The sequence below is a fragment of the Phalacrocorax carbo genome, chromosome 1 (genome assembly GCF_963921805.1).
Source record: "Phalacrocorax carbo chromosome 1, bPhaCar2.1, whole genome shotgun sequence".
NCBI lineage: Eukaryota > Metazoa > Chordata > Aves > Suliformes > Phalacrocoracidae > Phalacrocorax > Phalacrocorax carbo.
Window position 1 is genome coordinate 143,772,282 of NC_087513.1, and position 27,612 is coordinate 143,799,893.

The 27,612-nt window shown below is 39.1% G+C and overlaps 1 protein-coding gene across 3 annotated transcripts in view; it reads left to right on the forward strand.

Moving 5' to 3' along the window:
- CYFIP1 (cytoplasmic FMR1 interacting protein 1) overlaps nt 1-27,612 on the forward strand; it is a 77,970-nt gene that overhangs the window by 18,683 nt on the left and 31,675 nt on the right. For 2 of the 3 annotated variants that reach the window (XM_064438141.1, XM_064438132.1), the window contains 19 exons: nt 1,297-1,374; nt 2,437-2,538; nt 3,773-3,954; nt 5,358-5,454; nt 5,592-5,720; nt 6,994-7,098; nt 7,276-7,367; nt 8,598-8,715; nt 9,435-9,557; nt 12,068-12,193; nt 12,506-12,672; nt 14,645-14,792; nt 16,631-16,784; nt 18,005-18,161; nt 18,728-18,824; nt 19,176-19,252; nt 19,346-19,454; nt 20,054-20,173; nt 21,965-22,164. In XM_064438141.1, the coding sequence (XP_064294211.1) occupies nt 1,297-1,374; nt 2,437-2,538; nt 3,773-3,954; nt 5,358-5,454; nt 5,592-5,720; nt 6,994-7,098; nt 7,276-7,367; nt 8,598-8,715; nt 9,435-9,557; nt 12,068-12,193; nt 12,506-12,672; nt 14,645-14,792; nt 16,631-16,784; nt 18,005-18,161; nt 18,728-18,824; nt 19,176-19,252; nt 19,346-19,454; nt 20,054-20,173; nt 21,965-22,164 (2,381 nt within the window). Of the gene's footprint in view, nt 1-1,296; nt 1,375-2,436; nt 2,539-3,772; nt 3,955-5,357; nt 5,455-5,591; nt 5,721-6,993; nt 7,099-7,275; nt 7,368-8,597; nt 8,716-9,434; nt 9,558-12,067; nt 12,194-12,505; nt 12,673-14,644; nt 14,793-16,179; nt 16,328-16,630; nt 16,785-18,004; nt 18,162-18,727; nt 18,825-19,175; nt 19,253-19,345; nt 19,455-20,053; nt 20,174-21,964; nt 22,165-27,612 lie in introns of all 3 variants that reach the window. The other variant, XM_064438151.1, reaches the window with a different exon arrangement.

Genomic DNA, 27,612 nt, shown 5'->3' on the forward strand with positions numbered 1-27,612 from the left:
TTCTTGTATTTCATTATAAGAACCATGGTCACAGAAAACCAGAAATCAGGTTACCTACAACACTTCCAGAAAGCAGTGAGGTGAAAGAGTGTGTGCCTTTTCTTTATTCATACAGGTACTTCTTGATAATTTAAAAATGGTCGGTCATCTTGATCAACCGATGTGGCTGAAAAGTTTCTTGCTTTCATTGTGCATTTTTTCAGTATTCTGAGGTGAGCTGGTTGTATTGACAGGTAGCTTCTGTAACTTGAGTGAAAAATTACCTTCCCTCCTCTGAAATTTTCACTACTACTCAGTCAGTTTAGTTGTGTTCAAGGGTTTTTGTTGGCTTCCTCACTGTGGAGTGTATATGTTAGTGGTTTATTGGCATGCATTTGTGTAAGGTATTTTGTGGTTTTTAACAGTTCCACAATATAAGATAAGACTTCATACTAGTAACTCCATCCACCTATGCTGATGGTGTTGCTGTTTTGGGATACAAAAGATACAAAAAGAACTTCCAGGCTGCAAATGCTGGTCTGTACTGAACTTGTTGTTTCATGGCACTCTTGGAAGCTTGGAACCTGACTACATGCTGCTGAAAATTATGTAAATTTACACCAGTCTACTTACTCTTAAAATTATCTGGCGACTGCTCAGCCTGTCTTGCTGTTGTAGGCCCTCTCCTTTGACATATAAAAAAGGATATTGCTCTGCATGTGCTTACTCTTTCATCCTTGACCATTCCTCCTGCCGTACCCCAGTTTAAAAAGAAAACCAAACACCCCCCACCCCACTTTCAGATTAGCATTTTGATAGATCACAGTGTCTCTAGTTTTGGGAAGAAAGAACAACACAAAAACCAATCTGATCTGGGGAGATGATAGGGTTTTTTTGTCATTAGGTAGGTATAATTGCTGCAGTTGTTGAATAGTGATTTGGTGATAGTGTTTGTTGGCTTATGTGATATGAAGAAGATGATGTGAATTCTTTCAGAATTAGGTTGGGTGCTAAAACAGATGACTAAGAATAAATGAATTTTTTTTTTAGCCGTTGGATTATAGCCAAGCTGGACCTCAGTAGCTGGTCAGCTCTAATGCATGTAATGTGCCAGCTGAGCTTATGAAATATGGTAATATTGCTTTGCATACATTCAGTATGATGTATCATTCAGCTTGCAATATATTCGTGTTTGTACATATATATTTTGATAAGAGAAATGGGTTTGTTTGGGCAAGGGTTTGGAATGATGGAAGACAAGTGGATTTGACCCTTTTGTAGTATGATGCCTAATTATGTTGAGTGTCTGTCTTGCAGAATGAAATGCTGGAAGAGGGTCAGGAATATGCAGTCATGTTATACACATGGAGAAGCTGCTCAAGAGCCATTCCTCAGGTAAAGGATGAAAATTAAACTGTCACTCATCATGTGAACTTCTAAATTCTATCTTCTTTTGGTGTGGAGTTGTATGGATATAGCTTTATCAAGGGGCTATGAAATGTAGTCTACTTTGACTCCCAAACAGGCAAGCTGGGCATGCCATAGTGTCTTTTAGCACTTGGGGACCAGTTGGTCTCTCTTTTTTAAGGGAGCTGTATCAATACCTCATGGGGTTTGTGTTAATCTTACTTATTGGTTCAAGAGTAGTATAGGAGTAATGTGCTCTAGAAGGAAAATATTTGATTGTCAAATCTGTTTGAGGTAAAAATTTAATTAATTTCATTCAAGAGAATGGACCCACCCCCAACTTAATACTTAAGTTCAGAACAGATTTAGCAGGTGGCATAGCATGTAATAATTACAATTCAGGTTTAAACATCTAAGTTTCTAGCATCCTAAGTAGTAATTTTCTGACTGTCAGAGCTATGCAGTATTTTATTGATCTGTACACGAATTAAAACCCTATGAATAGATGAGAAATCTACAGGCAGCCTCAGGTGTCTGGGAATATTTGTTCAGAGGTGGGGTGGGAAGAATATTAACATGCATCAGAAAACTGAACAACACGATAACCATGAGCTGACACCTGCCTGCTTTAAAAGGAGCTTGAAATGCAATTATCTTTGCACTGAAATGCAAGAAAGGCTTATCCTGTGGTTTAAATATTTAGAGTAGAAATCAGGTAATCTATTTTAATTTCTGGTTTTGGCCCTATTTTAGTTCATGACTTTCAGCAAGTGGCTTAATAATGTGGAAAGAATATTGTCCTAACCATAGGGAGAAAAATCTTAGTTGTTTGTTTTTTGGGTTTTAGTTTTTGTGGGCGCTTTTGTTTGTTTGTTTTTTACCATTGTTAATTTTAGAAGACTAACATAAAATTACTGAAACAGCAATTTATACCTTAAGTTTGTCTCTTCAGGATGATAATACATTTTCTCAAGTTGTCATTGGGATGTTAGTTTCTGAGGCTTTATCAGGAAAAGTCCCAAATATAATGATCTCTTTAATTGTCCTCAGGTCAAGTGCAACGAGCAGCCTAACAGGGTAGAAATCTATGAGAAAACTGTGGAAGTTCTGGAGCCAGAAGTCACAAAACTGATGAATTTTATGTATTTTCAGGTAAAAGGAATAGAAACAAAATTTGTCAGTAGGCTTGTATCTTTATATTCCTGTTTTGTATGCTTGGCACTGTGTGCTCAGATACTGAACTTTGAAGTCATTATACTCTGAAAAAAAACCCCATATTGTCTCACAGAAGGGGAAAATTTCTGATGCCTATCTTAAAAACCTCAGGCGATCTCCATTAAGACTTCTAGCTTAAAATTGAAGGTTATTGCATATGATCCCTACATAGCACATGGGGACAGTTCTGGTGCTTTAGGAAGAAAGGAAATAGAAATAGAATGTGTTTCACGTGCATATATAAAAGCATCTCGGCACAGAAACCATTTGTTGGGGGGTGAGGGATCCGCATGTCTGGACACCAGAGCAGCAGGTGCAACTTTGCTACAGAGACTCATAATTGAGTCAAGCTAACACAGTTGTTGTGACCTGCCAGCCACTTGAGCTACATGAGCCCTGGAGAATAGCAGTCTGTCTTGATTTCTCCTCCGGTGCCGGCAGCTTGCCATTTGGTTCAATAGACATTATTCCAGGCATTATTCGGAGGGAGCCAGAGCAGCTAGAGCCTGCAAGCCCCGGAGCACACAGGAAGAGGAGACTGAATGAAATGTAATATTTCCTGTTGTCTTCCCCAACTGGCAGATCTTACTGACTGCGAACAACCTCCTTTTGTTCAAGTAGATTAGTGCTCTGAACTCAGAACAGATTCCTCTCTACATTCAAAGTTGCTGTCTTTTTTCTGTACTTGTAATCTCCATCTCAAATGGCCCTGATTTGCACTTGGAAATAAGCCCTCAAATAAATATGTGGCAGGATGATTTTACAAGTTGGAATTTACTGCTATTGATCAGTGCACTGTGGGTTTTTTTTGTTTTAAGAGAATATACCTATAATCTGCCCTTTAATGCATATATGCTTTCTCACTAAAGAAAACGAAATCACTTGTTTCAAAGGGATTTTAAAGTTTATTACTTTAATCTGCAAAGAAGAACCTTGTACTTTGTGCCAGGCAAGCTCTGTGGCAGAAATCACTGGTGATGCAGCATACAGCAAGTACATGGAGGTGGAGTTGGAAAGTTTGTGCTGGTGCCGTGTTACCCTCACATGCTTTAAACACTTCTCTGCTTCAGTGGTGCTTTTCATTGGACTGTCTCCAGTTACACGATGAAACTTTTTTCCTGGAAACATCATGGCTTTTATTCCCCAATTCTTTTTTTTTTTTCCCCATTAGAGAAATGCAATTGAACGATTTTGTGGGGAGGTGAGACGCTTATGCCATGCGGAGAGGAGGAAGGACTTTGTGTCCGAAGCATATCTGATCACGCTGGGCAAATTCATCAACATGTTTGCGGTATTGGATGAGCTGAAAAATATGAAGTGCAGTGTGAAGAACGACCATTCAGCCTACAAGCGGTAAGTGGCAAGGAGCAACAGGACCTGGTTTTCTGCTACCAGGGTACAGACCTCCCACGAGATGGCAGCAGTTGCTCTTTTTCTGACAGATTTCTCTTCAAAAGTAGTTCCTTCATGTGTGGGACAGATAACCTTGAAACTAGGGATGCACTGACTGCAGTTAGGCAGTTGAATAAATCTGCTCTTTTTATGCTGTTCTTCCAGCAGCAAAAGGTTCTTCTGCCTTTTAATGCCAATCTGCCAAATACTTCTGTCTTGGTGTACGCTGAATGTAATGAATGTACTTTGCTCAGTAAAGCTTTTGGTTTTAAGTCTGAGAGGAAACTGGCTTTCTGGTCGCTTGTGCCACTTCTGTTCTATTCTGTCCTGTTCTATCCTGTCCTATTCTATTTGTGGCGTCTACTTTTGGCGTTTGTAGTTGAGAGTTGTTACACTTATTCTTAAGACATTTCAGCTTTGCCGTTCAAGTTTGTCATGGCCGCAGGTGTAGCAGGGAGGGGAGGAAGGCGGGATATCAGTGGCCAAGTTTTGTGCTTGAGCTGCCAGATGGTGTTGGGTATCTTTTGTCGAACACTGTGGTCAGAGCATCAGGGAAAGACAGTCTTTATGCCAGCTGTAGCATCTGTGGTCTTTCATAAAGAAAACCGTTCAGGCAATGACTAGCCAATTGTATCTGTGCTGCTTCCACTTAAATGAGATTCAAATTCTACCTCTACCAGTAGCTGCCTTTTGTAGTTGTTGTTGTGCCTGGAGACCTCTTAAACTTAGTCGGTTTGCATTTTTTTTTTTCTTTGGAGGTGTGCTTCTGGAGGACAAACCGTTTTCTGGAAGGCTGACTTTTCCTGGGTTGTTGTGTGGCTTGGATCTATACAGCCACTGCTGCCCCCACCAGTTGAGGGATATACCCAAAGGTTTTTGGGTTTGGTTGGATTGGGTCTTTTAACTAGGCTGCAGTGGGGGATTTGGGATTGGAAAACGGTTCATTTGGTGTAAATTAAGTCCATCTCTCTCTTATAGTGAATTTTCACTTTTCTTTTCAGCTATTTTCCTAAAAAGCCTTCCCTTTATCTTTTATGAAACAGCCTCTTGACGCAGATTTGTTGACTCCATAGCCTGTGTTTGGATACCTTACTTTTATAAAGCTGTGACAAAAAAGTACTGGCTGTGTCTGCCAAGATCCCTTTCTGCTTGATTCAGGAGTTTGGAGGCAGGAGATGTGCTGAGGTTGACAGTCCTGTACGAGCAGTGAAATGTTACACCATTGTACTGGCAGTTCAAGATGTGCTGACAACTTAGAGTTCCCCTGGTGGATTTGGGGACGCGTGTGTTTCTATTGAGAGGGGACGGATTTGGTTACAAGCAGTCCTGCTGAAGAGACATACTGTTCTTTCTTGTTTTCAAAGAGCCGCTCAATTTCTGCGGAAAATGGCAGATCCTCAGTCCATTCAAGAATCCCAGAACCTCTCCATGTTCCTTGCCAACCACAACAAGATAACACAAGTAAGCTTTAATTGTCTTTTTGCAAAATACCTGATGCTTTACAAAACTATTAAAATAAAACTCTTCCCATTTGGGTAGTAACTGTTGTTCCCCAGGGAGTATAACTAGTTGACTAATAGCCTTTTCTTTTTTTCCAGTCTTTACAGCAGCAGTTGGAGGTGATCGTTGGCTATGAAGAACTGCTTGCAGATATTGTAAATTTGTGTGTGGACTACTATGAGAACAAAATGTATCTAACGCCCAGTGAGAAACATATGCTTTTGAAAGTAAGTTTATTTCTGGTACAAAATGAAAAAAATAATTGTTCAGGCAGGACACAAATGACTGAATTCCTGGGTTTTTTTTGCTTTGCCCTTTTTAAAAAAAACAAACACCAGGTTAACTAAATAAATTATTCCTTTTGCCTTTTTTTTCCTCTCCATTGTCTTTTTTTATTATATTGCATCTTAAATCTATTTAGAAAGTTTCTAATCCATTTTTGTATTTCATAAATTGAAGTTGACCCAACTGAAATACAGCCTTGCTAGGACACCAGTTCTATGAAATTGTGTTTCTGTGTAGTATGACAACAGAAGAAAAACGACTATGTTTTGTTTTTTGACATGTGGCAAGTTTGTATAAAAAGCTTTTGGAGGTGAGGCTGTGTATCAGAGATTTCAGAGAACAAGTAGCTTAAAATTAGGGTTAGTAAGTAGGTAAGTTTAGTTAGCTGGAATATGTACAGGTAATAAGAGTGCCGGGCAATGTGAAGTGTGGTTGATCTATCAGCTGCATGTCTTGCAGTGGATGAAAAGGTATAGGGTAAGAATTGAAAATTTGCCTCATGACAAATATTTAGAGTCACTACAGTGTATAGATTCTGAAGGGCTCTGTTTATTAGGAACAAATGGAACCATCCTGACACAATATATGCACTCTGGAACATTTGTGTTCTGTCTGCAAGGATATCCAACGTGTCTTTCATATTTAGGCCTTTTATTAGGTAAATGTGTGCTTAGAACATATTAATTGAGTAATGCTCAGCTCCTGCTATTGTAAGAACTGAATTATAACTTTATGTTAATGAATGATTTGGACAAAACAGAGTTTTTTGGATGCTTTGGAGCATGAGTGTGTATAATTCAGAGATATGCTGAAAGCCATAAAAAACTATAGCTCAGATGTTAGATCTAAAATTCTATTACAGATCAGTTTGCACATACAGAATTTTAATAAAATGGAAGTGAAAAAAAACCTGTCTAAAAATAGCCAGACTCTAGTTTCAGTGAGATTTTTTTGTATGCTACCGCTTCATCCAAACAAGTAGCATCTTATAAAGCTAATGTTAATATAAAACCTACTAATATACATATAATAAAAGAATACTACAGAAACGTATGTATTTGAAAATATATTCTCTTTGAAGGAGGGTGGGTGTTTCAGGACTGTGTTTTTAAAATACTACTTTTTTTTTTTGTAATGATAAGAAGAATGGTCTTACTGGAGCATGTTTTTGCCTCTGAGGTCCTTTTGCGTTGAGGTTTGCTTTTCCTTTTTCAGGTTATGGGCTTTGGATTGTACCTGATGGATGGAAATGTCAGTAACATCTATAAGCTGGATGCAAAGAAAAGGATAAATTTAACCAAAATAGACAAGTTCTTTAAGGTTGGTTAAGGTGTGATCTTAATATGTGATTTTTCAACGGTAATTCCCCTTGCATTTTAAATATAATTAAATTGAATAAAGATCACTTTGGACTATAATATGGGTAAATAATGGCTTCCTTTCACCAAGATTTGTGTTTTAATAATTTATCTAATCTGATTTATTCCCTGTGTACAGCAGTTGCAGGTTGTCCCACTGTTTGGTGACATGCAGATTGAACTTGCAAGATACATTAAGACCAGTGCCCATTACGAGGAAAACAAATCCAGGTAAGGGGGAGAAGGAAACAAAGAAGGGAGTGCGTGGGCTGGGGAAAGTCTGACCGTTGGAGTATATTTTCATAATCATGTTAGTCTAGGGCCTGTGGTTATTACTTTAATATGATTTTCACTTTGGTCTACTTTTTGGTGTGGGTATTTCACTATTAATGTACTTCATGTAATAGATATAACTAACTAAAGTTGTTTGAAGACCTTTCTATGCTGCAGAGATCATTCTTGCATCTGTAACATTTCTTATCACCTGGGTTGGAGGAAATTAGTTTTATCTTACACTAATTTCATTTTTATTTTTTCCTTTAAATATGAAACTTTCTTTAAAAGAAATGAAGGATTTTACTAAGCAAGGTGAGCAGTAGTAGTGCATGGGTAAATAGGCATGTGTATACTGTATATGAAGCAGCAACTTAGCTTGTCTCCCCCCTCTTTTTTTTTTTTTTTTTTTTTTTTAGCTAGGCGTGCAGCACAGCAAAATGGCTAGAAAATGCAGCCAGTTTTTACATAAATGGTTCCATGGTTTATGGTTATTGCTTGGTTTTAGTGAACTTTTCCATGCTCCTCCAAGACCTTCCCTCCATGCAGTTACATGAATTTAGAATGTAGTGCTTTGCATTTTAATTCCTGCAGAAAAAAACCCACATAACCTGCATGTAATTGCTAAGAGAAAATCAACAGCGGTGGGCCTACTGAGCTACTAAAAATGAGGCTACTTAACATGACATAGTTGGTAGCATGTCTTTTGTGTCCCTCTTGATAACGTGTTGATAGTACTTAATAATGCCTTTTTTTATAGTTGGGAGGATACTGAAAGATCTTCATAGTTAAACAAGAATAATGAAAAACAATCTGAAGGTAGCTAGATGTGCCTTGCAGCCTATACCTATCCTTCTGCCCTGCCTTTCAGTACTTTTCAGTCCTGTCCCTAAGTGTGTGCTCGAGAAGAGAGATGCCGGTTTGTATTTCATAGCAACAGCCTTTAAAAAAATACAGAAAAGAAAAGGGTTTTTTAAGACTTGGAAGAAGTGCTGTTTGAACTCAGAAACGCAATCCAATGCTAATGGATTGTGCAGAGTCAGAGTTGTGAGGAGAGTAAAGGCTTCAAATAGAGGAAAGGAAGATTTTTTAAAAAAGTGATGTATTGTGGTTCTTTCTTTGCAGTATCAGTTGTACTGTTTATTGCCTAAACTGATTTAGGTGGTTTTTTTTTGTCATCTGAAACAGATGGACATGCACGTCTTCCAGCAGCAGTCCCCAGTACAATATATGTGAGCAGATGATCCAAATCAGAGAAGACCATATGCGTTTCATATCAGAACTGGCTCGTTACAGCAACAGTGAGGTGTGTGGGATTAGAGCTATTCACGCAAATTTCACGTCACTGATTAACAGTCTTTGTTAAGCATCTGAAGAGCAGGTAAACCTCAGGCTAGGTAAATGACAAAGGTTGATCACCTGAATCAAGCAAAGCTGGCTGCAAGGCTAGTACCCAGTCTCTGTATGATATTTACGCTATTAAAATTTAAAATAATGATACATTATGCAACTGCAGTATTCCTCTGCGTTTTTTTATATATCTGTATATCTATATCTAGGATATATATGCTAGAACTTTTGGCATGTGTCTTTTGGAATAGGTTGTCTAGCCCTTACTCCAAATGGGCACTCAGACGAGTTTAAATTAAATTAAAAGTTAAGAGATCAGCTGAAAAACAAACAAAAAAACCAAAGCAAAAACCAAACGCACATGTATACACACATGTATACATATATAGAACCTATAACTTATATATAATATACATAATCAATGTCATGAATTCATCTACAAAAGTAATTTGGTGATTAGGGATACCAGTGATTTCCATCACTTGACCAAAATCTGTGAAGTTCAGTGATGTGTAAGTGTCTGGAAAAAAAAGCTGATATTAATGCAGGAGTTGGTACACGATGCTTTTTTAATGCGCAGAATAAATCTGTTTAAAAATTTGGCTATGGATGCTGGATGCAGCATGTTCTGATGTGGATTTGGGGTTTTTTTGTTGTTGTTTAATCATATTCTAGGTGGTGACTGGGTCTGGTCGACAAGAAGCTCAAAAAACAGATGCGGAGTATCGGAAGCTCTTTGATCTCTCTCTCCAAGGCCTGCAGCTTCTCTCCCAGTGGAGTGCACATGTCATGGAAGTGGTATGTTATCTGGGGAATAACACCAGGTGCAAAAGAGGTGGCTTGGTGAGGTTGGACAGGCTTTGCTTTAATAGAATGAAAAATGCATGTTGTGTTTTGTTCCCTTAATTCCCCTCTTTCCTTCTTCCTTCACTCCTTTTCTCCTTCTGCTCCAAACCAGATTCTCAGAGGAAGGCACATGAAGTTTTTAGAGTGTAGAAGTAATGTTGCTGCTTTGAAGATCCAGTAGCATGTAGTCTCTTAGAGTACGTTCAACTCGTTATATTTAATGAGTAGGTGATCACCTGTGAGCCTTGACCAGGTGTTTTTGTTGCTCTTGATACATACATTTTGTAGACTTAGGCTTCATTATTTTCCTCTAAATGTTGTTTAAAATTATGTTCTGTTAGCAATATCCATCCAACATGCAGTCACACAGGAGGTGACAGTACAGCTTCAACTGGCTATGTTTGGACATCATTGCTTAGTAAATTGAAGCATGTAAGGCCTTAACCAAAGGCACAAAAATGAATGGGAAGGCTCCCGTTGGCTTTAGGTTTTTAGCCGAAAGGAAAGTAGATGTGGGGGAAGAAAAATTTAAGAGGAGATGAGGGAGGGGAAATAAAGAACCTGCAGAGTTGTTTCTCTGTATTTTAATAATGTATTTTAAAACAAAACACCAGTTAGAAAAGTGACTGTGTTCTTTTTCCAATAAGAAACTGCTTAAGCCAGGATGCAGGAGTCCTTTTTATGCTGCCGACACTTAGCTGCATGTCTTATCTGCACCAGTGCGTGTTCTAGGAAGGGTTGAAACAGATGACATGTTGTATGAGAGAAGACGAGAATTGCTCCTCCTCTGCCTCTGAGGGAGCATCAAGCCGTTTGCACTGTATGAATCCAGTGCGGTCACAGTGGGCATAGCTAAAGACCCAGTTTTCTTTCTCGTCTGTATTTTTAACTGCCTCTTTTAAAAGCCAGTAGATGAGTCATGTTTTTTCCTGTATTATCCTATTCCTATTTAAATCAGCAGTGTTTTTTTATAGCGAAAATCTTGTTCTCCTTTTCTCTTTAAGAGAGTTTGCTGTCATCTATTTCTGGCCTCTGCAGCTCCCAGACTTGGTCCCTTTATTTCTGTCATCACAAATTGCTGCGTTCAGGCTTTTTCTTCACAGTGGCAATCTTCCTATTTTATTATATCTCTGCAGAAATTCTATTTTATTATACCCCTGTAGAACATCTGTCATTCTTAGCTCTGTTTTTGTCCTCCCAGTTCCAGAACAAACTTTCTCTGAGGATCAGAGCAGGTTGTTTTGCCTGTTATCACTGTTTTTCTTTGTCTTTCTGATTTGTATAGGTTCCCTTAAGTACTTCTCATATAAGTTTATGTTCACCTTGTCCCTGTCCTCCTACTGAGAATTTATTCTGCTCTGGATTATCCGATTTATTTACCTGTCTTCTGCGTTCAATGAGTATCCACGAACTCTGTTACATGCATCGTGTTCAGATAAAAAGTTTCAGCATACGTTTGATGTCCAGCCTAACCCCATGAACGTAATGCCCCCAAAATACTTCATCTTTGATCAATAATTTCCCCAGTGTCCTCTTTGTAGCACTTAGGTTGCAGGGCATGATGCTATTCTTTACCACAGGTAAATTGGTGCAAACATTAATCCATGATAGTAGCTAAATTTATATTGCTCTGTAATCTAACACTTTTGCAAAGATAGTATCAACCAGACCTTACTATTGGCTGAACTCAAACTGTGAGAAAATTATATTTGAATGTGACTAGGATTTTCACGAGAAGCACCCTGATGGATATTAGATCAGCCTGACACTGCTCGGGAACATTTTGAGCTGTGTTTGCAGTGAACTGAAAAGGCAGCATGAAAGAGAAATGCATGCTGTGCAGTTGATATTGTCACAGATTAATAAAGCTACTTCCACACCTTTAAGCCTAGTAAACAATAACACCTCCCCGCCCCAGAATGGCTAGTTTTCCAGTTGTCTTTTAAATTCTAAATGTGAACATTTGGCCAAGCTGGAAGCTCCACTTTTTGTGTGTAGGTGTGATGGATTATTTTGTTATGCTTTGAGGTCTCTCTGTGTTTCTGCAGCTTGTAATGGAGAAGAAACTTTTGCCTATGCTAGTATTTGCTCAGTGAAAAATACCCTGAAGTGCATCACCTGCTGAGTGTGAATTGCATTTTTTGAGCTAAGGCAGGATCGCTGGCTTTCAAGAAAATTTGTTAGGCAAATTACTGTTTGGCATTTCTGCTAGATAGTCGTTTCAAAATTTATGTGGGTTTTAAGAATGGTACCAAATATTATTTTTCAGATATTACTGAAAACACTGGAGCATTTCTTAAAGCATGTTATTTGGGTCCAGCTATGTTTTGTGGTTCTCAAGCCTTTTTTTTTTTCTCTCATTCTTCCCGCCCGCCCCCCCACCCCCCCCACCCCCCCACCCCCCCCCCCCCCCCAAAAAAAATATAATCTTTTTTCTCCCGATTCTCTTGTGTGAACTGCAGTATTCGTGGAAGCTGGTACACCCAACTGACAAATATTCTAATAAAGATTGTCCTGACAATGCGGAAGAATATGAAAGAGCAACAAGATACAATTACACTAGTGAGGAGAAGTTTGCTTTGGTTGAGGTAAGATAAATCTTTTTTTATAGAGATTTTCCAAAGATTAATTATATACAAAGGAGAACATTCTCTATAAGCATTTTCTATACCCAGTGCAAAAAGACATCATGCCCTGTGTTGACTCTGAAAGAGCATATTTTCCTCCATTCAGTCTGTAGGAGCAGCACAGGAAAACTGTCCTTTTTCTTTTGGGATTTGTTAATACCCCTTTCATAACTTTCTGTATTTAAAAAGAGGCTTTTTGAACAATTATACAAACAAAATAAGAAAAATACAGTTGTGGTGTTTTGGTGTGTGGTTTTTTTTTTTTTTTTTTAGGTGATTGCCATGATCAAAGGTCTTCAGGTGCTGATGGGAAGGATGGAAAGTGTTTTCAATCATGCCATTCGCCATACCATTTATGCAGCTCTTCAAGACTTTGCCCAGGTGACACTTAGAGAGCCATTAAGACAAGCCATTAAAAAGAAGAAAAATGTCATTCAGAGGTAACATTCCTGTTTTCATCTTCTCCTGTATTCTTTTTCACAAATCTTACTACATTTGTCCCAGAATTGCACAGCTGTTAAATTTTGCCTCTTTAAGTCTGTACTTCTGTTGTGGTTTAGCCCCAGTCTGCAACCAAGCACCACACAGCTGCTCGGCCGCTCCCCCCTGGTGGGATGGGGAAGAGAATCGGAAGATTCAAAGTGAGGCAACTCATGGGTTGAGATAAAGACAGTTTAATAGGTAAAGCAAAAGCTGTACATGCAAGCAAAGCAAAACAAGGAATTAATTCAGTGCTTCCCATGGGCAGGCAGGTGCTCAGCCGTCTCCAGGAAAGCAGGGCTCCATCACACATAAGCGGTACTTGGGAAGACAAATGCCATCACTCCAAACGTCCCCCGCTTCCTTCTTCTTCCCCCAGCTTTATATACTGAGCATGACGCCATATGGTATGGAATATCCCTTTGGTCAGTTTGGGTCAGCTGTCCCGGCTGTGCCCCCTCCCGGCTTCTTGTGCACCCGGCAGAGCCTGGGGAGCTGAAAAAGTCCTTGACCAGTGTAAGTGCTACTTAGCAACGACTAAAACATCTCTGCATTATCACCCCTGTTCCCAGCACAAATCCAAAACATGGCCCCATACCAGCTACTACGAAGAAATTTAACTCTACCCCAGCTGAAACCAGGACAACTCCCCTACTAGTCTGGTATTCAAAGTTAGCTTGATTGAATATATATTGGAAGTGGAAGAAGTCTGAAGTTGAGTCAAAAATTAATGGCTGTGAACATGGCTACCGTAAGAGTCCAGGCTGTCTTAAGCCACTTAGGACTACCACAGGAAGTCCTGTGTGGCCTGTAGTTTATTTTTATTTTAAGGAAAGGTACATACTGTAATACTGAAAGCAAGACTAGTATTTTTATTTTGAAGAAGGGTGTACTGTCCACCTTCTTTGACTCCAGTGTGTCGTCTTGTGTCTCATGTTTACACCCCACCCCACAGTCTTATCTCTGCCCTCTTAGCATCCTGTCTTCTTTCTCAGTTTCTGCTGCTTTTGGCTTATTAGCCTTATGCTTCTCTTCCAAGTGCTCTGTCTTCCCACAGGGACTGTTGGCATTTCATGACCTTATCTTTTGTCTCTAATTGTTTGCTTTTAATCTTGACTTGCTTACCATTTACTCCCATGTTTCACTGCAAAGCTCTCAGAGGTGAAAGTCTTTGGCTACTTGGGCTATTGCTAAATGCTCTGGCTGCCACAAAAAAACCATCATAAGCTAAAAATAAACAAATTACTTCAAATTATCAAGTTTGCAGGGAGAGTCTGTCTTGGAGTTTGTTCCAGGGACTTTCATGAAATAGGGAACTATTATTTTTATACCTGCTCAGGTCTGGGAGGATATGTTTGCTTGATCATTCAGCTCAGCAGAGGACATGGCAGGCTGTGTTTCTGTCAAGCATCTGAAGTCCAGTTCAGTATTTGGAGTTAGAAGTACGAGGCTGGCTATATAAATTCCAGCTGAATTCTGGGCTTCTGCAGGAAACAGGATTTTTACTGTTTCTTTTCATTTCAAACCTGAATTGTCTCTCTTTGGTTAGTAATCTGCTTTGGTTTGATGGAATAATTTGCTTTTTGTGGTTTAGAAGAACAAAATGGCTTGATGCGCTTGCTAAGGATTGCAGGGGTGATGTCTTGACATGTGACTTTTGTCTCTGGTAAACCAATTTCAGAGGTCAGCTTTCTTCCAACAGAGAAGGGCTCTGCACTATCCTTTCTGATAACAGTGCAAAGCGATTTCTTTTCACGGATGTGGCATTCTTGAAGTTGTTGACGAAATCGTTTGCGGCTGCTCTGAGCTAGCCCGAGCTCCTGAATGCTGTGGCAAAGTTTCTGTGCATGTGGAAGAGTGCATAAAAAGTAAAATGATCTCCTCAATGCAATGGGATGCATGCCAGTCTGAAGTAGCGTGAATTGTGTTCAGTGTTTTGCAGGCCATCAGAAAGACAGTCTGTGACTGGGAAGCTGGCCACGAGCCGTTCAATGACCCAGCTCTAAGGGGAGAGAAGGACCCCAAAAGTGGTTTTGACATCAAGGTCCCGAGGCGTGCAGTGGGACCCTCCAGCACTCAGGTATTTTCCTGTTTGGTGGTTGTGATACCTGTCAACAATTATGGCATGAAATGTTTTCTCTCTGGCCTGAACGATTTAAAATTTGCAGGGTCTTTTTTATTTCTTAATGTTCAAAACCTACTCTGATTAGTTTTATATTTACAAAATTTATATATACTTAATCAAAATCCTCTGTCTGGGTTGCTGTCACTCTCTACTCTGAAAACTTGGAAAAACTATGAATCAATCTCTTTAATTTGACTTACTGGGAAGAAATATTTTCTCAATGAGCTCCTAATGTTAATTAATTAATATTTTTGAATTAATTGATTTACCTCTTGACTGACTCCCTGGTAATTCCTCTTTTTGTTAAACCCCATTGTTCAATAGATGTTTATGTAGTTTTAAAATACGTTTAAAATATAAATGATTGCCTGTAAAATATGGGAGAGTATTTGGCTTCCGACAAGATCCCTCTTACTATTCAGTAATGAATGATAAAACCGCTCCCTAAAATCTGTTTAATCTGCTGCTGCCACTAAAACAAGAGGTATTTCAAGTGTGTTTTCTGTGATAGTCATTGAAATCCCATACCTAGGTGCTTGTTCTTGTTACCTCCATATAATTATCTTTTTTATTTTCTTTGTGAATTTGGTTGGAGAGTGTATGATCTGGTATTCATAGCTCATCTGAGAAAATGAGGTACTGAGCACTTAGGGTAAAAAATTTAAGGCCACTGTGGTTTGTAAATAGTATATTTTAAGCTGTGGGGAAGCGAGCATGTATGGATAATAACCTTGGTAATAAAAAGTTGCTTAAATTGTGCTAAGATGTGTTTAATAAAGATTTTGTTGTGGGGATTGGAAAAAAATGTTTTGATTTTCTAATTTTCTGGGTGGAAAAAAATCAAATGTCACCACCATGGTGCTTCTCCTGTGCTTGGTTTGTTTAAAGGCTTTGTTTCACTGGCTGCAACAGGCTATTTAGAGTACAAGGTTCTGTCTGCTTTTTCTGCTCTTGGGCTGGCACACTTGTCTGTCTTGGCTGACGGGAGGAAGGGGAGACGAATATATAGATTTTTAGATAGGTTTTTCTCAGTTTTATGCAGTTCTAAAATGGCTATGTATGAATTGGTAATACATGGAAATCAGTTGAGAAACTAATGGCGCTCTGAGCGTCCTCTGAAGTGAACGGGAACTTTTTCCTTTTGCTTGAGGGAGCACCGGATTGCAGTGATTACTCTGAAGAAACCTTTCTGTATGTCCTCCTCTGCATGCTTACTGTGCTGCTTTTCGTTTTTAACAAACTAACACATTTTCTCTGCTTCTGTTTCCCCTTTCTTATTTACCCATGTGTTTTTATTAACGGATTCTCTCTCCCCTGCCTGCCCCTGTCTGTTGGTTTTTAGCTCTACATGGTTCGCACTATGACAGAGTCCTTAAACTCTGCTGAGCTGTTGAAGCAGCTCAAGGCTCTGGGACTGGAAAAGCTAATGCATGTGACACACAAGTTTCTGAGGCAGTCCTACATCTATCCGCCTCTTTTAAACTTTGGTGGTAAGACATTACTTATTACTTTTACTTTTGTGGTGATGTGAACTGTTCCACTGCAAATGGTCTGCTGCTAAGTGTCAGTGGAGGTCCCCTTGGCATGGGTAGGCGTTCGTGCTGGTGCATAGGATAGCGTTGCATCTGTTCCTCTTGCCTGAAAGGCTTTTACCCACACAGTGCCATTTTTCAATTTAAAGTGGAGCAGTCGCTTACTGATAGTAATTCTCAGTGTTGCTCAACTAATGTACCATGTGTATTTTCCTTTTTTCCCCCCCCTTTCCACCACAATTGTTTCCTTTAATGATACAGCTTTACATGGTGAGAACTATGTTAGAGTCCCTCATTGCTGACAAAAGTGGTTCCAAGAAAACCTTGAGAAGTAGCCTTGAGGGACCCACCATATTGGACATAGAAAAATTCCATCGCGAGTCTTTCTTCTACACTCATTTGATAAATTTCAGTGGTAAGATATGTAGATGATCAGTGTCCAGCTTAGCATGTCCTAACACCTCTAACACGAACTGGAAAATGTTTCCGATTGCCTAAGCCAACTTACCTTTGGTTTATTTATCAAAAGCGTTGGTCTGTCCGAACTTTTTCTGAGAAGTGATATTCAGTATTGTGGTGGGATTTTTATTTTGACTTGTTATACATTCGTTTATAATGTGTCAAACTTCATATGTTACCTCCCTTTTTTTAATGTATGCATTTATATAAACAAGGGACAGATAAGCCTATACACATTGAAATTTTGAAAAGGAAGTAGTTTTTGTGCTTTGAGTTTTTTGGGGTTTTTTGTTTCTGTTTTAAGTACAGAGGAAACAAATTCTCTGTTGTGGTAAATTTGATGTCATTTCACTACTCTTACTATTCAGTTAATTGTAATCGGAAACATGCTGTCCTAAAGAATTCACCTACTGACATTGAATGTACCTAGTCTTTGTCATCACCATGCTGTGTTGTCTTTCATTTTTGTTTTGCTAATGGACTCCTTTGGCCTCAGAGAAGGGGGAGCCTCTTAATGTCAGTCATAATGCTGCCGGGGAGCAGTGCTTCAAAAGGCCTTCAGAAGATCTTAATGCAAAGAGTTCATTCCCATTTTGATTGTGAAGCCTTCTGCAAAAGGAGGCTTGTGCTGAGTGTTTCCTGGAGAGGTGGGAAGCACACCTTCGTGTCCTTGACAGCGGCTTAAAAAACTTCCTGTTTTAATTCCTCCTTCATGTGTCTGTCTGTCATTTCCTGCCCATCTGATCAACAGGAACCTGTGGAGTGATTCAGTCCTCCAGAGGGAGAGATGGTACTAGTGGATCTGGTACAATTTGGTCTCCTTCACCTGCTGCTTCCCAAGTTCAGTGTACGGCTTTCTCAGCCCCCAGCTGAGAAATCAAACTAGAAGTCCCCCTTTATTGGTGTACATAGTTTTTCCATTTAACTGGTAGCCTGGTTTACTTCCACACTTTTTTCTGTAATGAGGCACCACTTTGTGGGCCAACATGAAGTTCAGAACTCTTTGAAAAAGTAATGGGCATTACGTTTTGAATTTGGTTTACATATTTGGGCTAGGTGTAGCTCTAGTTACTCAGGCCTGCTTTTTTGTTTCACATTGCATCATCAGAATCACAGTTGTATTGTTCTTAATCTATTTCTGTAAGAAGAGTAATTCTTCCTTATTTATTCCAAAAGAAACCCTGCAGCAATGCTGTGATCTGTCCCAGCTGTGGTTCAGGGAATTCTTCTTAGAGCTGACCATGGGCAGAAGAATCCAGTTTCCCATTGAGATGTCCATGCCTTGGATTCTGACAGACCATATTTTGGAGACCAAAGAGGCATCAATGATGGAGTAAGACCTACTTCTGCTCTTCAGTTGAATGATTATTCTTAACAATAGTCACTCTGTATTATAATGTTACTGCTTTAATTGGTTTTAACAAGCAGACACTGAGAAAGTATTATAAACCTTCATATATTCTTCTCTTATATTTGCTGATTTACAGATTCTCAAAGTTTACTTTTTGAAATGAGTAATTGAAATAAGAAACCTTTCATATAAGTATCATTGCACCAGCCAAACATATTATTGCCTGAGTGAGTTCTCCTTACTTACTCCTCAAAGATGTCAAATATGCATAGTGGTAAAAGCACTAGTTCCATTTTGATGGAAAGCTACATCTAGAAAACAAGTTTCAGACTGCAAACTTATCTATACAATTTCTTGAAGTAACAAAAGAGTTTTGTAAAGGAGAAAGTGTGATTCTTTATATATAAAACTCAACCAAAAATGATTCTGTGGTTCATGCAAACATGTCGGTTATAATATTGACTGGCTTACATCATCTTGATTGCACCATCCTAAAGAATCATAATTTCTATAGAGGTGTAACTTTTTTTTAATTCTTTTTCATTCAGGTATGTTCTGTATTCTTTGGACCTTTATAATGACAGTGCTCATTATGCACTTACTAAATTTAAGAAGCAGTTCCTCTATGATGAGATTGAGGCAGAGGTAAAGTAACCTTACCTACTGGAGAAAAATAGTCTGTATCTGAATGTGAAAATTATGCTAAAGGCCAAGACCTATTATAAGAGATTCAGGACAGTTGGAGGTAATAGACCAGCTGGGAAGAAAGACTAGAAGATGGGTAACTGGTTGGGTGATATGTTGTGAGGAAACCTGTAGACCTGTGCAAAATGCCTCACGTTAATGTTGAAGACTGAACGTCATCTTCTCGTGTATAGGGAAATTTGCATCCATTAACTTTCTTAATTATATTTGATGAACAGTGGGAGGTCTTGGATAAGGTCCCCTCCTTTAATTTTAAGTATCTCTAAATGCACAATTTTTTTTTCCCCCAAGGTAAACCTATGTTTTGACCAATTTGTCTACAAGCTGGCAGACCAAATATTTGCATACTACAAGGCAATGGCTGGCAGGTAGCTATTCCACTAGTGAGAACTTCTATTCATGCATTTCTGCTCTGCTTTGCTGTCTAATATACTGTAAGCATTTTCTTCCTTTCTTAATAGCCTGCTTCTGGATAAACGATTACGTTCAGAATGCAAGAATCAGGGAGCAACCATCCAGTTGCTACAGTCCAACCGCTACGAGACATTGCTGAAACAGAGACATGTCCAAGTGAGTTAACTCATACTTTGTTGTATTCAAGTTGCTTGGCAATTTTCCAATGGTGCAAATGTAGCTTTTATATACCTACATAAATGTAGGTATATGAAACTCTTTCTGTGCTTTTTGTCCTGTCATGTAAGTGGCATAACTGACATTTGAGAATCAGCTTTTTTGTCATGTGAAGGAGTAAATTAAGAAAAAAACCCCAAACTTAAAAGATCCTGTTTTAATGCAAATGTCTGTTGCAGTTAAGGAAACACAAGTCAAATGGGAATGTCATGTGTGGTAGCGTTGTCTTCCTAATAATGTCTTTCACCAGTTTTCAATATGTTGTTGGCACCATGTCATGGAAGCATAAAATGCTGATATAAATACTTAGTTATAAATGGAACATGTGGTTTTACTTGTTTTTGTGAGAATTGGGATGTAATTGTAATACTTAATTTGTTCATGCATTTATAAATTTTATCCATCTGCTTTGTTTCTGTGTGTTCGGAATGCGAGTTTACCATGTAAGAGTCTGTTAATCTGTGGAGTGTCATAGCCCTTGTACAGTTTGTCTCGTAACTTGACTCTCACTTCAAAACTTCATGGCATTTTTGCTTTAGCTTCTCGGGAGGTCAATAGACCTGAACCGACTGATCACTCAGCGAATTTCAGCAGCCATGTACAGGTCAATGGAACTGGCAATTGGTCGATTTGAAAGTGAGGATTTGACTTCCATTGTGGTGAGTGTTGTGTTGCAGTTTTGCCAGATCGCTAACACTGCAGTTAGGACTCTAGAGTGCTTGTTATTTTTGTTGTTGTTGTTATTAGTAGTAGTAGTATTAGTATTATCGTCATAATTATCATCATTATTATTTTAAACTTAATTTAATGTTTTTATATTATGTTTTACTTTCTAATTTCTTTTATTTGCATTGAGATTGATAGACATCTAGCACTTTTCTCCCCCGTTATAAAGCTGTGTTTGCTTTTTAATGGCAAAGCAAAAAAGTTTTCTCAGGTTTTGCTAGATGTCCTCTAGACAGTCTCTCGGTGAATAGTTGTATATTCATTCCTGGAGGGAAAGGCTGAGTGACTAACTGGCAAACTCGTTTTATCCTAAACCTTAGTTAAATATATATACAAATGGGAAGGAATTTAAGCAGTCTTATTAGAAAAATAACAAAACGGTTCACTACGATGTTTTAGTTTCATTTTTCTGTAAGCATGAAATCATACGATGCTATGGTTGAAGTTTGTCTGGTTTACTAGGCCTAGATTGACAAAATCCCTTACCAGAGAAGCAGCTTATTCTTGCAAAAGGCATTTTTTTCTAGTGTAATTAGTCACCTGCAGCTATACCATAAATTATACTGGCAAATCCTCTGTTGCCATTGTAGTGTATTGTGGACTTTGATTCTGACGTGCTATCATTTTTTCACCCCATACCTTAGCCTGCATCTCAGTTCAAACCATGCTTTGGCCTGACCTAATGCAGTGCTCTGGAGTATGCTGCTGTACACGGGACTGTGCGAGTCCTGATCCTGTTGAGACTGAGAACCTTGTTCTTTCCTTGCCCAGAAAAACATAAACGTGCTACAAATGAGGGCATCTGTAGAGAGGGCATATACTAGGGGCTATGAGGAAACAAGGAAAATGAGCATTCTTGTGATTTAAATTTTTGTAAATGCCCACATTGGTTCATGCATATAGGTAAACTGCAGACCAAAACAAAACAGCCCTGTGCCTGGTAGAATCAAAATGAATTTGTTTATCCAGGCAGCTTGGTTTTGTAGCGTTGACGAAATAATAATAATTTTTTTTGCGGAAGAATGAGATCTGACTTGTGCCTGTGGAAGGTGAGCATCTGTGCAATATTGAGGTGCCTTTTTGAGTAAGTTTCCTGATTAAAATGCTAACAAATAAATTGAATTTCCAGACAGCATGAATTTGACAAGTAAATATGCAGTCCCCAAGAAAAATGTCAGACACATTGAGTTCTGCTGGAATGAAACAAAATTAAAAGTTATGCAAGAAGGTTTACCATTGGTCTTTCCATAATAAGTTTTTTTTCCCTGTGAGATTGTGTCATGCAGTTAACTACCTTGATTTTGTTTCATCCTTTACTGAAGGTAAATACTGAGGCCATACAGCTGTGCAGGAGCCTGGCTTTTCATGACTTTTCAGTGCTTGTGTTATAGCCTTTTTATGAATTAAATGTAGTTTCTCTTTGTTACGTAAGGGTTTTCTAAGTAGCTACGTGAACAGAAACTGTTGATGCATTTCTTAGATCGTAGGCTCTCTCTCTTGAGTTATGAAGTGGCAGGGCTAAGGTAGTGTCCCCCCACTATACTCCTTTTTTTTCTTTTAGTTTGTTTTTTGGGATTTTTGTTTGTTTGTTTTAAAATGCAAAATAATTTCTGCTGAAAACTGCTTGGTTTCCTCAGTAAGCAACTGATACTAATAGTTTAACTAATAAGTTTCTCCACTTTATTAAATGCACTGCTCACATTCTTTCCTCTTGTTTTTTGTAGGAGCTGGATGGCTTGATAGAGGTAAACAAAATGACTCACAAGCTTCTGAGTAGATATATGACCTTGGACAGCTTCGATGCCATGTTCAGGGAAGCCAATCACAATGTGTCAGCCCCTTATGGAAGAATCACTCTTCATGTCTTTTGGGAACTCAATTATGATTTCCTTCCAAACTACTGCTACAATGGATCCACTAACAGGTTAGCAGGGGAGCTTTTTGTTCTCAGCAGTTGTTCTACCACCCCCCTGCAACTTCTTTCCTAGCAAATGCTGACAAGTCCCTCCATTCATTTAGTGTGTTTTTCACTTCTAATGCTTTACTTGAAGTGAAGCAGCATGAGTAATTTTACTAAGTACTGTCAAATGGATGAAAGCCTGTTATATGTTCACAATAGAAGTCAAATGTAACCACAGCATCCAAATTCTGACATTTTAATGACTTAGCCTAAATGCTGAAATTTTTCAGCTGATATGCTGAAAAATAAAGGGTGTCCAAAAATACTGCAAAGTGCATATCAGGAAGGTATTTTGGTAAACAGGATCATCAACTGTGCGGTGATAGAAATAAAGTGATATTCCTGATTCTTCATTCTTGTGAAGAAAAGGATTGTTTACTGGAGAATGGAAGAGTTCAGCATTCACTGCAACTACAGTTGCAGCCTTTAAGGACAGTGAATAATGGAAATAGAGAAAGGTAGTATCTGAAGTCTGAATAAGTGGAAGGCACAGTGCTTGGGACTTTGCATTTCTGGGCTTCCTGCTTGTGGGCTGCTTTTAGGATTTGTGTTGCTTTTAGCCTTTACCCAGGTTTTGGTTAAAGTGCTGTGAAGTGACAGTAAAACGGTATTGAATATTGAACTGAAGGAAGAGGAGGAAGCCTGTTGTCATTTATCACTGTTGCCTTGGAGAGCTTTCCCTGACATCTTCCATATTGGCTATGTTGCAAAATTCTGTTGGGGTGGGGGGGGAGGAGTGGTTTTTTGAATTTGTGGTTAAGTTTTAGCCAAGGAGCTTCTGTTACATGAATCTGTCTGCACAGGAGGGTTGAATGTATTTCCAAGGAAGCTACTGTGCAGTTGATGTATCTAGAGATCGGTAATGGAATATTCTGTGCATTAAGAATTGTGTAAGCATAATTTTTGAAGAAAATCTTGGTAAAACGTAGATCCTTCACCTGTCAGCTTTAATGAAAGGCATTCAATAGCTCCTGTACAATTCAGCCCATGTTCATCCTGGCTTTAAGGACTGCCGTACTGCAGACCACAGTGCTTGGGAAGTGAGCGTGGACAGCCAAAGGACATTAGCTGGATCCTGTAGGACTGTTGCTGGTCTGTTCAAAAATTGTATGCATGAATTGAATTATGCTGATCCTTAAGTTTGTTGGATAAGTAATTCAGGATCATTAATTTAAGAGATGATAAGGGAGCCAGATCTTAGGCAGTATGTGTGCCATGTGTCCAGTTTCATCACAGAATTGCTTTTGTTTCAGTCAAAAACAGTAGAGTGAAGAGAATTACCCTGTGTGTTGCACATGCTAAACAGTGCCCATTGATACCTTTGCTGGGAGAGAGGACAGTTTCTAGCCCTTTTATAGTTCCTAAGCACATTCATTATATCTGTTGCTGCCTTACTGGTAGCATGAACTTTAAATTGATGAGCTCTCTCTGTATTCAGCTGTAGAGGTTGTTTTGTGCAAATACAGGAAGGAGTACACAGTGAGGAGCTCTGTGAGAGCTGCTAGTTTACCTATCAAGAGTCAAGAATTAATGTCTTGCATGAAAGCTATGTGTAAACAAGGGAAGAAAAGTAACAATGAAAGGCTGGAAGAAAGAGAAATAAGTATGATGAAAAGCAGAGAGGTTGCTTGGTGGTGAGGGGTTGAATACCTGTGGCTTGCCTTTTATTAATTTGACCACAGCCTAGGTGTAAGGGTCCTTCTTTTAAAGTTAGTGTTTTGGTCAGATTAACTTGTACCCAGTACCTTTTGAAGCTGTTTTTCCAAGAATGCTTGAATGTGATGATTTCAAACATTTGTAAAAGAGTTCGAGTGTTTAGAAACCCTGCAGGCTTGGTTGAAAGACTAAAGCTATTCATGCAGAAGTATTGAAACATGTTGCATGTTTAATTATTTGGGACTTCGGATTTGTTTGGGTTTTTTATATCTGATAATGTACTGAGATTAAACAATGAGGTTGCTATTAAGATTTAGCAATTTAATAATTGCAGTTGCCAGTTTTCTGAAATTTAGTCTCATTAGTGCTGGCCAGCTGCACAACTGTGTCCAGGCTCAGGTGCAACTGTTTGTGAAGTGAATGGGGGACATGAGCGAGGGAACCTCTGTGGATGGGCATTAGCAGTGAAATCCAAGGTTGTTTTTAATCTACTTGTTGTCAATCAAGAAAGAAAGAGAACAAACTTTTGGGTAATGGCGTAAGTATACGAACTGCAGGTGAGGTCAAAGCCCTCTCTAGGCCAGTGTCTTGATGCTGGTAGCAGCCATGCAGAGGCCAAGTATGAAAACGAGGGAGGCTTGTGGTGATTCTTCTCCCAGGAAATGTGCCAGCCTCTAGCAATGATCAGGTTTTTCTTTAAAACAAAAATGGTAGGATCTTAGTGCATTTCAGGCCCTTTACAGGTATTTTTTTCCCCCATTGCTTTGTCCAGTTCTTTTTTTTTTAAAGCCATGTGAGTCTTTGGCTTTCATGAAGTGCTGTAGTGAGGAGTCTGCAGTGAACCTGTGTGCTGCATGAAAAAGTTATCTCTTATTTTGCTCTTAAGTTGTTGCCTGTCAATTATACTGAAAGTGACCATCAACAGACATTTCCCACTTGTTATCTTTTCTGTGCTGCTTGGGTTTCTTTTTTTTAAGAGCCTTCTCTCATTTTGCCCTTCAGTTGCATGTTTTTTCAAGTCAAAGGTCTTTCCACACCAGGAATCTTTGTCATGCTTATGCCTGCCCCGGTACTTTTTTCATTCCCCTGTATCTTTGTGGAGTTAAGAGGACTAGGGCTGGCCAGAGGATTCAGATGATGCAAGGACAACTTCCAGATTTTTGTTCTGTGCTCCCACTATCTGTAATGTTCCTTTTCCTGCCTTATTTTCTGTACTAATTCTAAGCTGGTCTTGTGCTTCCATGATAGCATGTTTTGTATTCGGGGCTAACAGAGGAGTAAGTGTGAGACAAGCCTAGACATTTATTTGGATTGAGGGTTTTCTGTGCTTTCTTGACACAAATGATACAAACTTTCTGAGACAGTAGTCAGACTTGTAGCTCCATCTCCTCTCAACACATTTTCAAATCTGTATTCTCTGCTAAAAATTCATGTGTATAGCACTCCTCCAAATGCAGTATGACATGTTTCTTCTGAGGATACAGATTTGCCACAGAATGAACAAAAAGACCAGCTTTTTATTTTTCCGTCTTCCTGCCTGCATCCCCCTTCTTTTCATGAGCTCCCTGTCTCTCTCATACTGCTTTTGAGACTAGTTTTCACAAGAGAACAGCTGTGTCGTCTTGTCTTGCATATAGTCTGTGATAGTCACTGCTCAGAAAAACTTACAGCCCATTCAGACACTGCTGGAGCAAACCTGAAAAGCGGCACTGGCAGTGAAAACTATCTAGTTTCTGCTACAAAGAGCCAAAAGGTGTAGTTATTTAGGCTTATGGAAAGGAGGGGTGACAGTAGTCAAATAATCCATCCAATTTGACACCAAGCACCTAATCTTCCCCCACCTGAAAAAAAAAAAAAGCTGTCTTTCTGCCAAATCGATAGTGGTGGAGTGGCAGATATCTGGTATTCTTTCATGCTCTTTTTTTGTCTGCTGTTCCTTCCACTTCAGTTTGTACCTCCCTGTTCTCTGTATTTTGATATTCATGTTCCAGAAGGGTGGGTTAGATGTAGCGTTCACTGAGAGAGGAGGTGTAGGGCTACGCTTAGGTCTGGTCGACAGGACAAGCTAATTTGAGAGACTGGAAGTTAGAAGTGTTCACACCAACTAGACAAGGGAAGTGCAGAGGGACACTTTCTGTATAAGCAGGGAAGCGAGGATTGTGATATCTTCCTGCTTCTGAGATGGAGCTCAGAAAGTTTATGAATGAGATTCTGTCTGATCTGGTGCCTGCAGTAGCAAGGCAGCAGGTTCATTGACCAAAGTGGTCTCTTTCAGATTTCTCCTTACTTTCTTAAATATATCACGGTAATGAGAATCATAGAATCATTTAGGTTAGTTTGTAAAGTGCTTGCCATGAACTCCTTCCTGGTAGGTATCACAGAAACACTGATGTGACATTATCTGGTCCCTAAGATACTTACTTTGGAGCTCATGTTGTCCTTTAGCAATCACTGTTGCAAAGCTTGGGTAAGCCAGCCGGCTTTTCATCTGCTTAATCTACTTTGATGGCTTACAACCTGCGTTGATTAAAATGGATAAATCGCTGTGAGATCATCAGCACTGATAAAAAAATGAAAACAACTGATTATCTTGGAGTATGCCAAAGCCCGCATCCAGCAGTGTCCGAGGGAAAGTAAAAATTTGCCTAGCTTTAGCACTCATATTCAAAGAGCTTCTGTCCTTCAAAGAGATGTTTCTGTTTCCTGGAGGAGGAGCAGGAGGAAGCCAACCAGCAGGATGCCAAAAAGAAAACACACACACACATTGAAAAAGTTTGAAGAATAGCAGATGATGCTGAACTGTAAAGGTTTCTATATAGCCCCTAGTTGTGAGAGAAGAAATCTCTAGTATTTAGCTGAATGTTATGTTGGGATTAGTCACATACCTCCTAGAATGGTGCGCTCTCTTTTCCCTGTTGTATCCTCAGTACTTACCATAGCCCCACTGTAAGATATCAAGTGACTGTGTCTCTTGCCCCTACTTCCTTTTCTTAACCTCTTTCTTCCTCTCTAGGTATCTTTCTCCCACCTCCCTCAAGAAAGTATAAAATGGGTGCTTGCTTCAAGTCTTTAAGAAACCTTTACGGTTATCTTGCTACTGTTCTGAAACGTTAGAGATGAATAAACCCCCAAGAGTGTAGAGGAGCACTGGGGGACACACAACAGTTACTTGTGTTTGTACAGAGCTAATGAAACTTGGAGACTCTGTCTCAGAATATTTCTCTGGTATTTGATTTCTGAGACTGTGATTTCTTCTCAGTCCAAATACAGTCTGGTTAGCTCCCAGACACTAATGACACTGTAGTTCAAATATATTCATAATATCTTTCGAAAAGAGAAAGAAATATAATTACAGCTTCCCAAGTCACGGGATGCACCCACATTTATATTCTGAAACACTCTTTTCCTTGTGAGGGTTTTAATTTAATCACCTCCTGCCCAGTACGTCTGCATGTTGAAACACAGTCTTATCTCAAATGACACAGTATCTCTTTTGATTTCTTTCGTTTTGGAGGTTTTCTTAGGACTTGAAAATCTATGTCAGTTTAAAAAGGAATGGGATTTGGAGAGAAAGAAGGCAGAACAGAGTAATCTCTGGGACTGTCATATGTTGCAGATTACTTTGAATTCCATCAGATGTTTACATCATCTCTGGTAAACTCGTTAATGAAATATCTGTGCAGACAACAGATTCAAGTAATCTCAAGAGTTTTCAGTTGCTACGTAAGTGAAAGAGAAGGAGGAAAACTTGTAGAC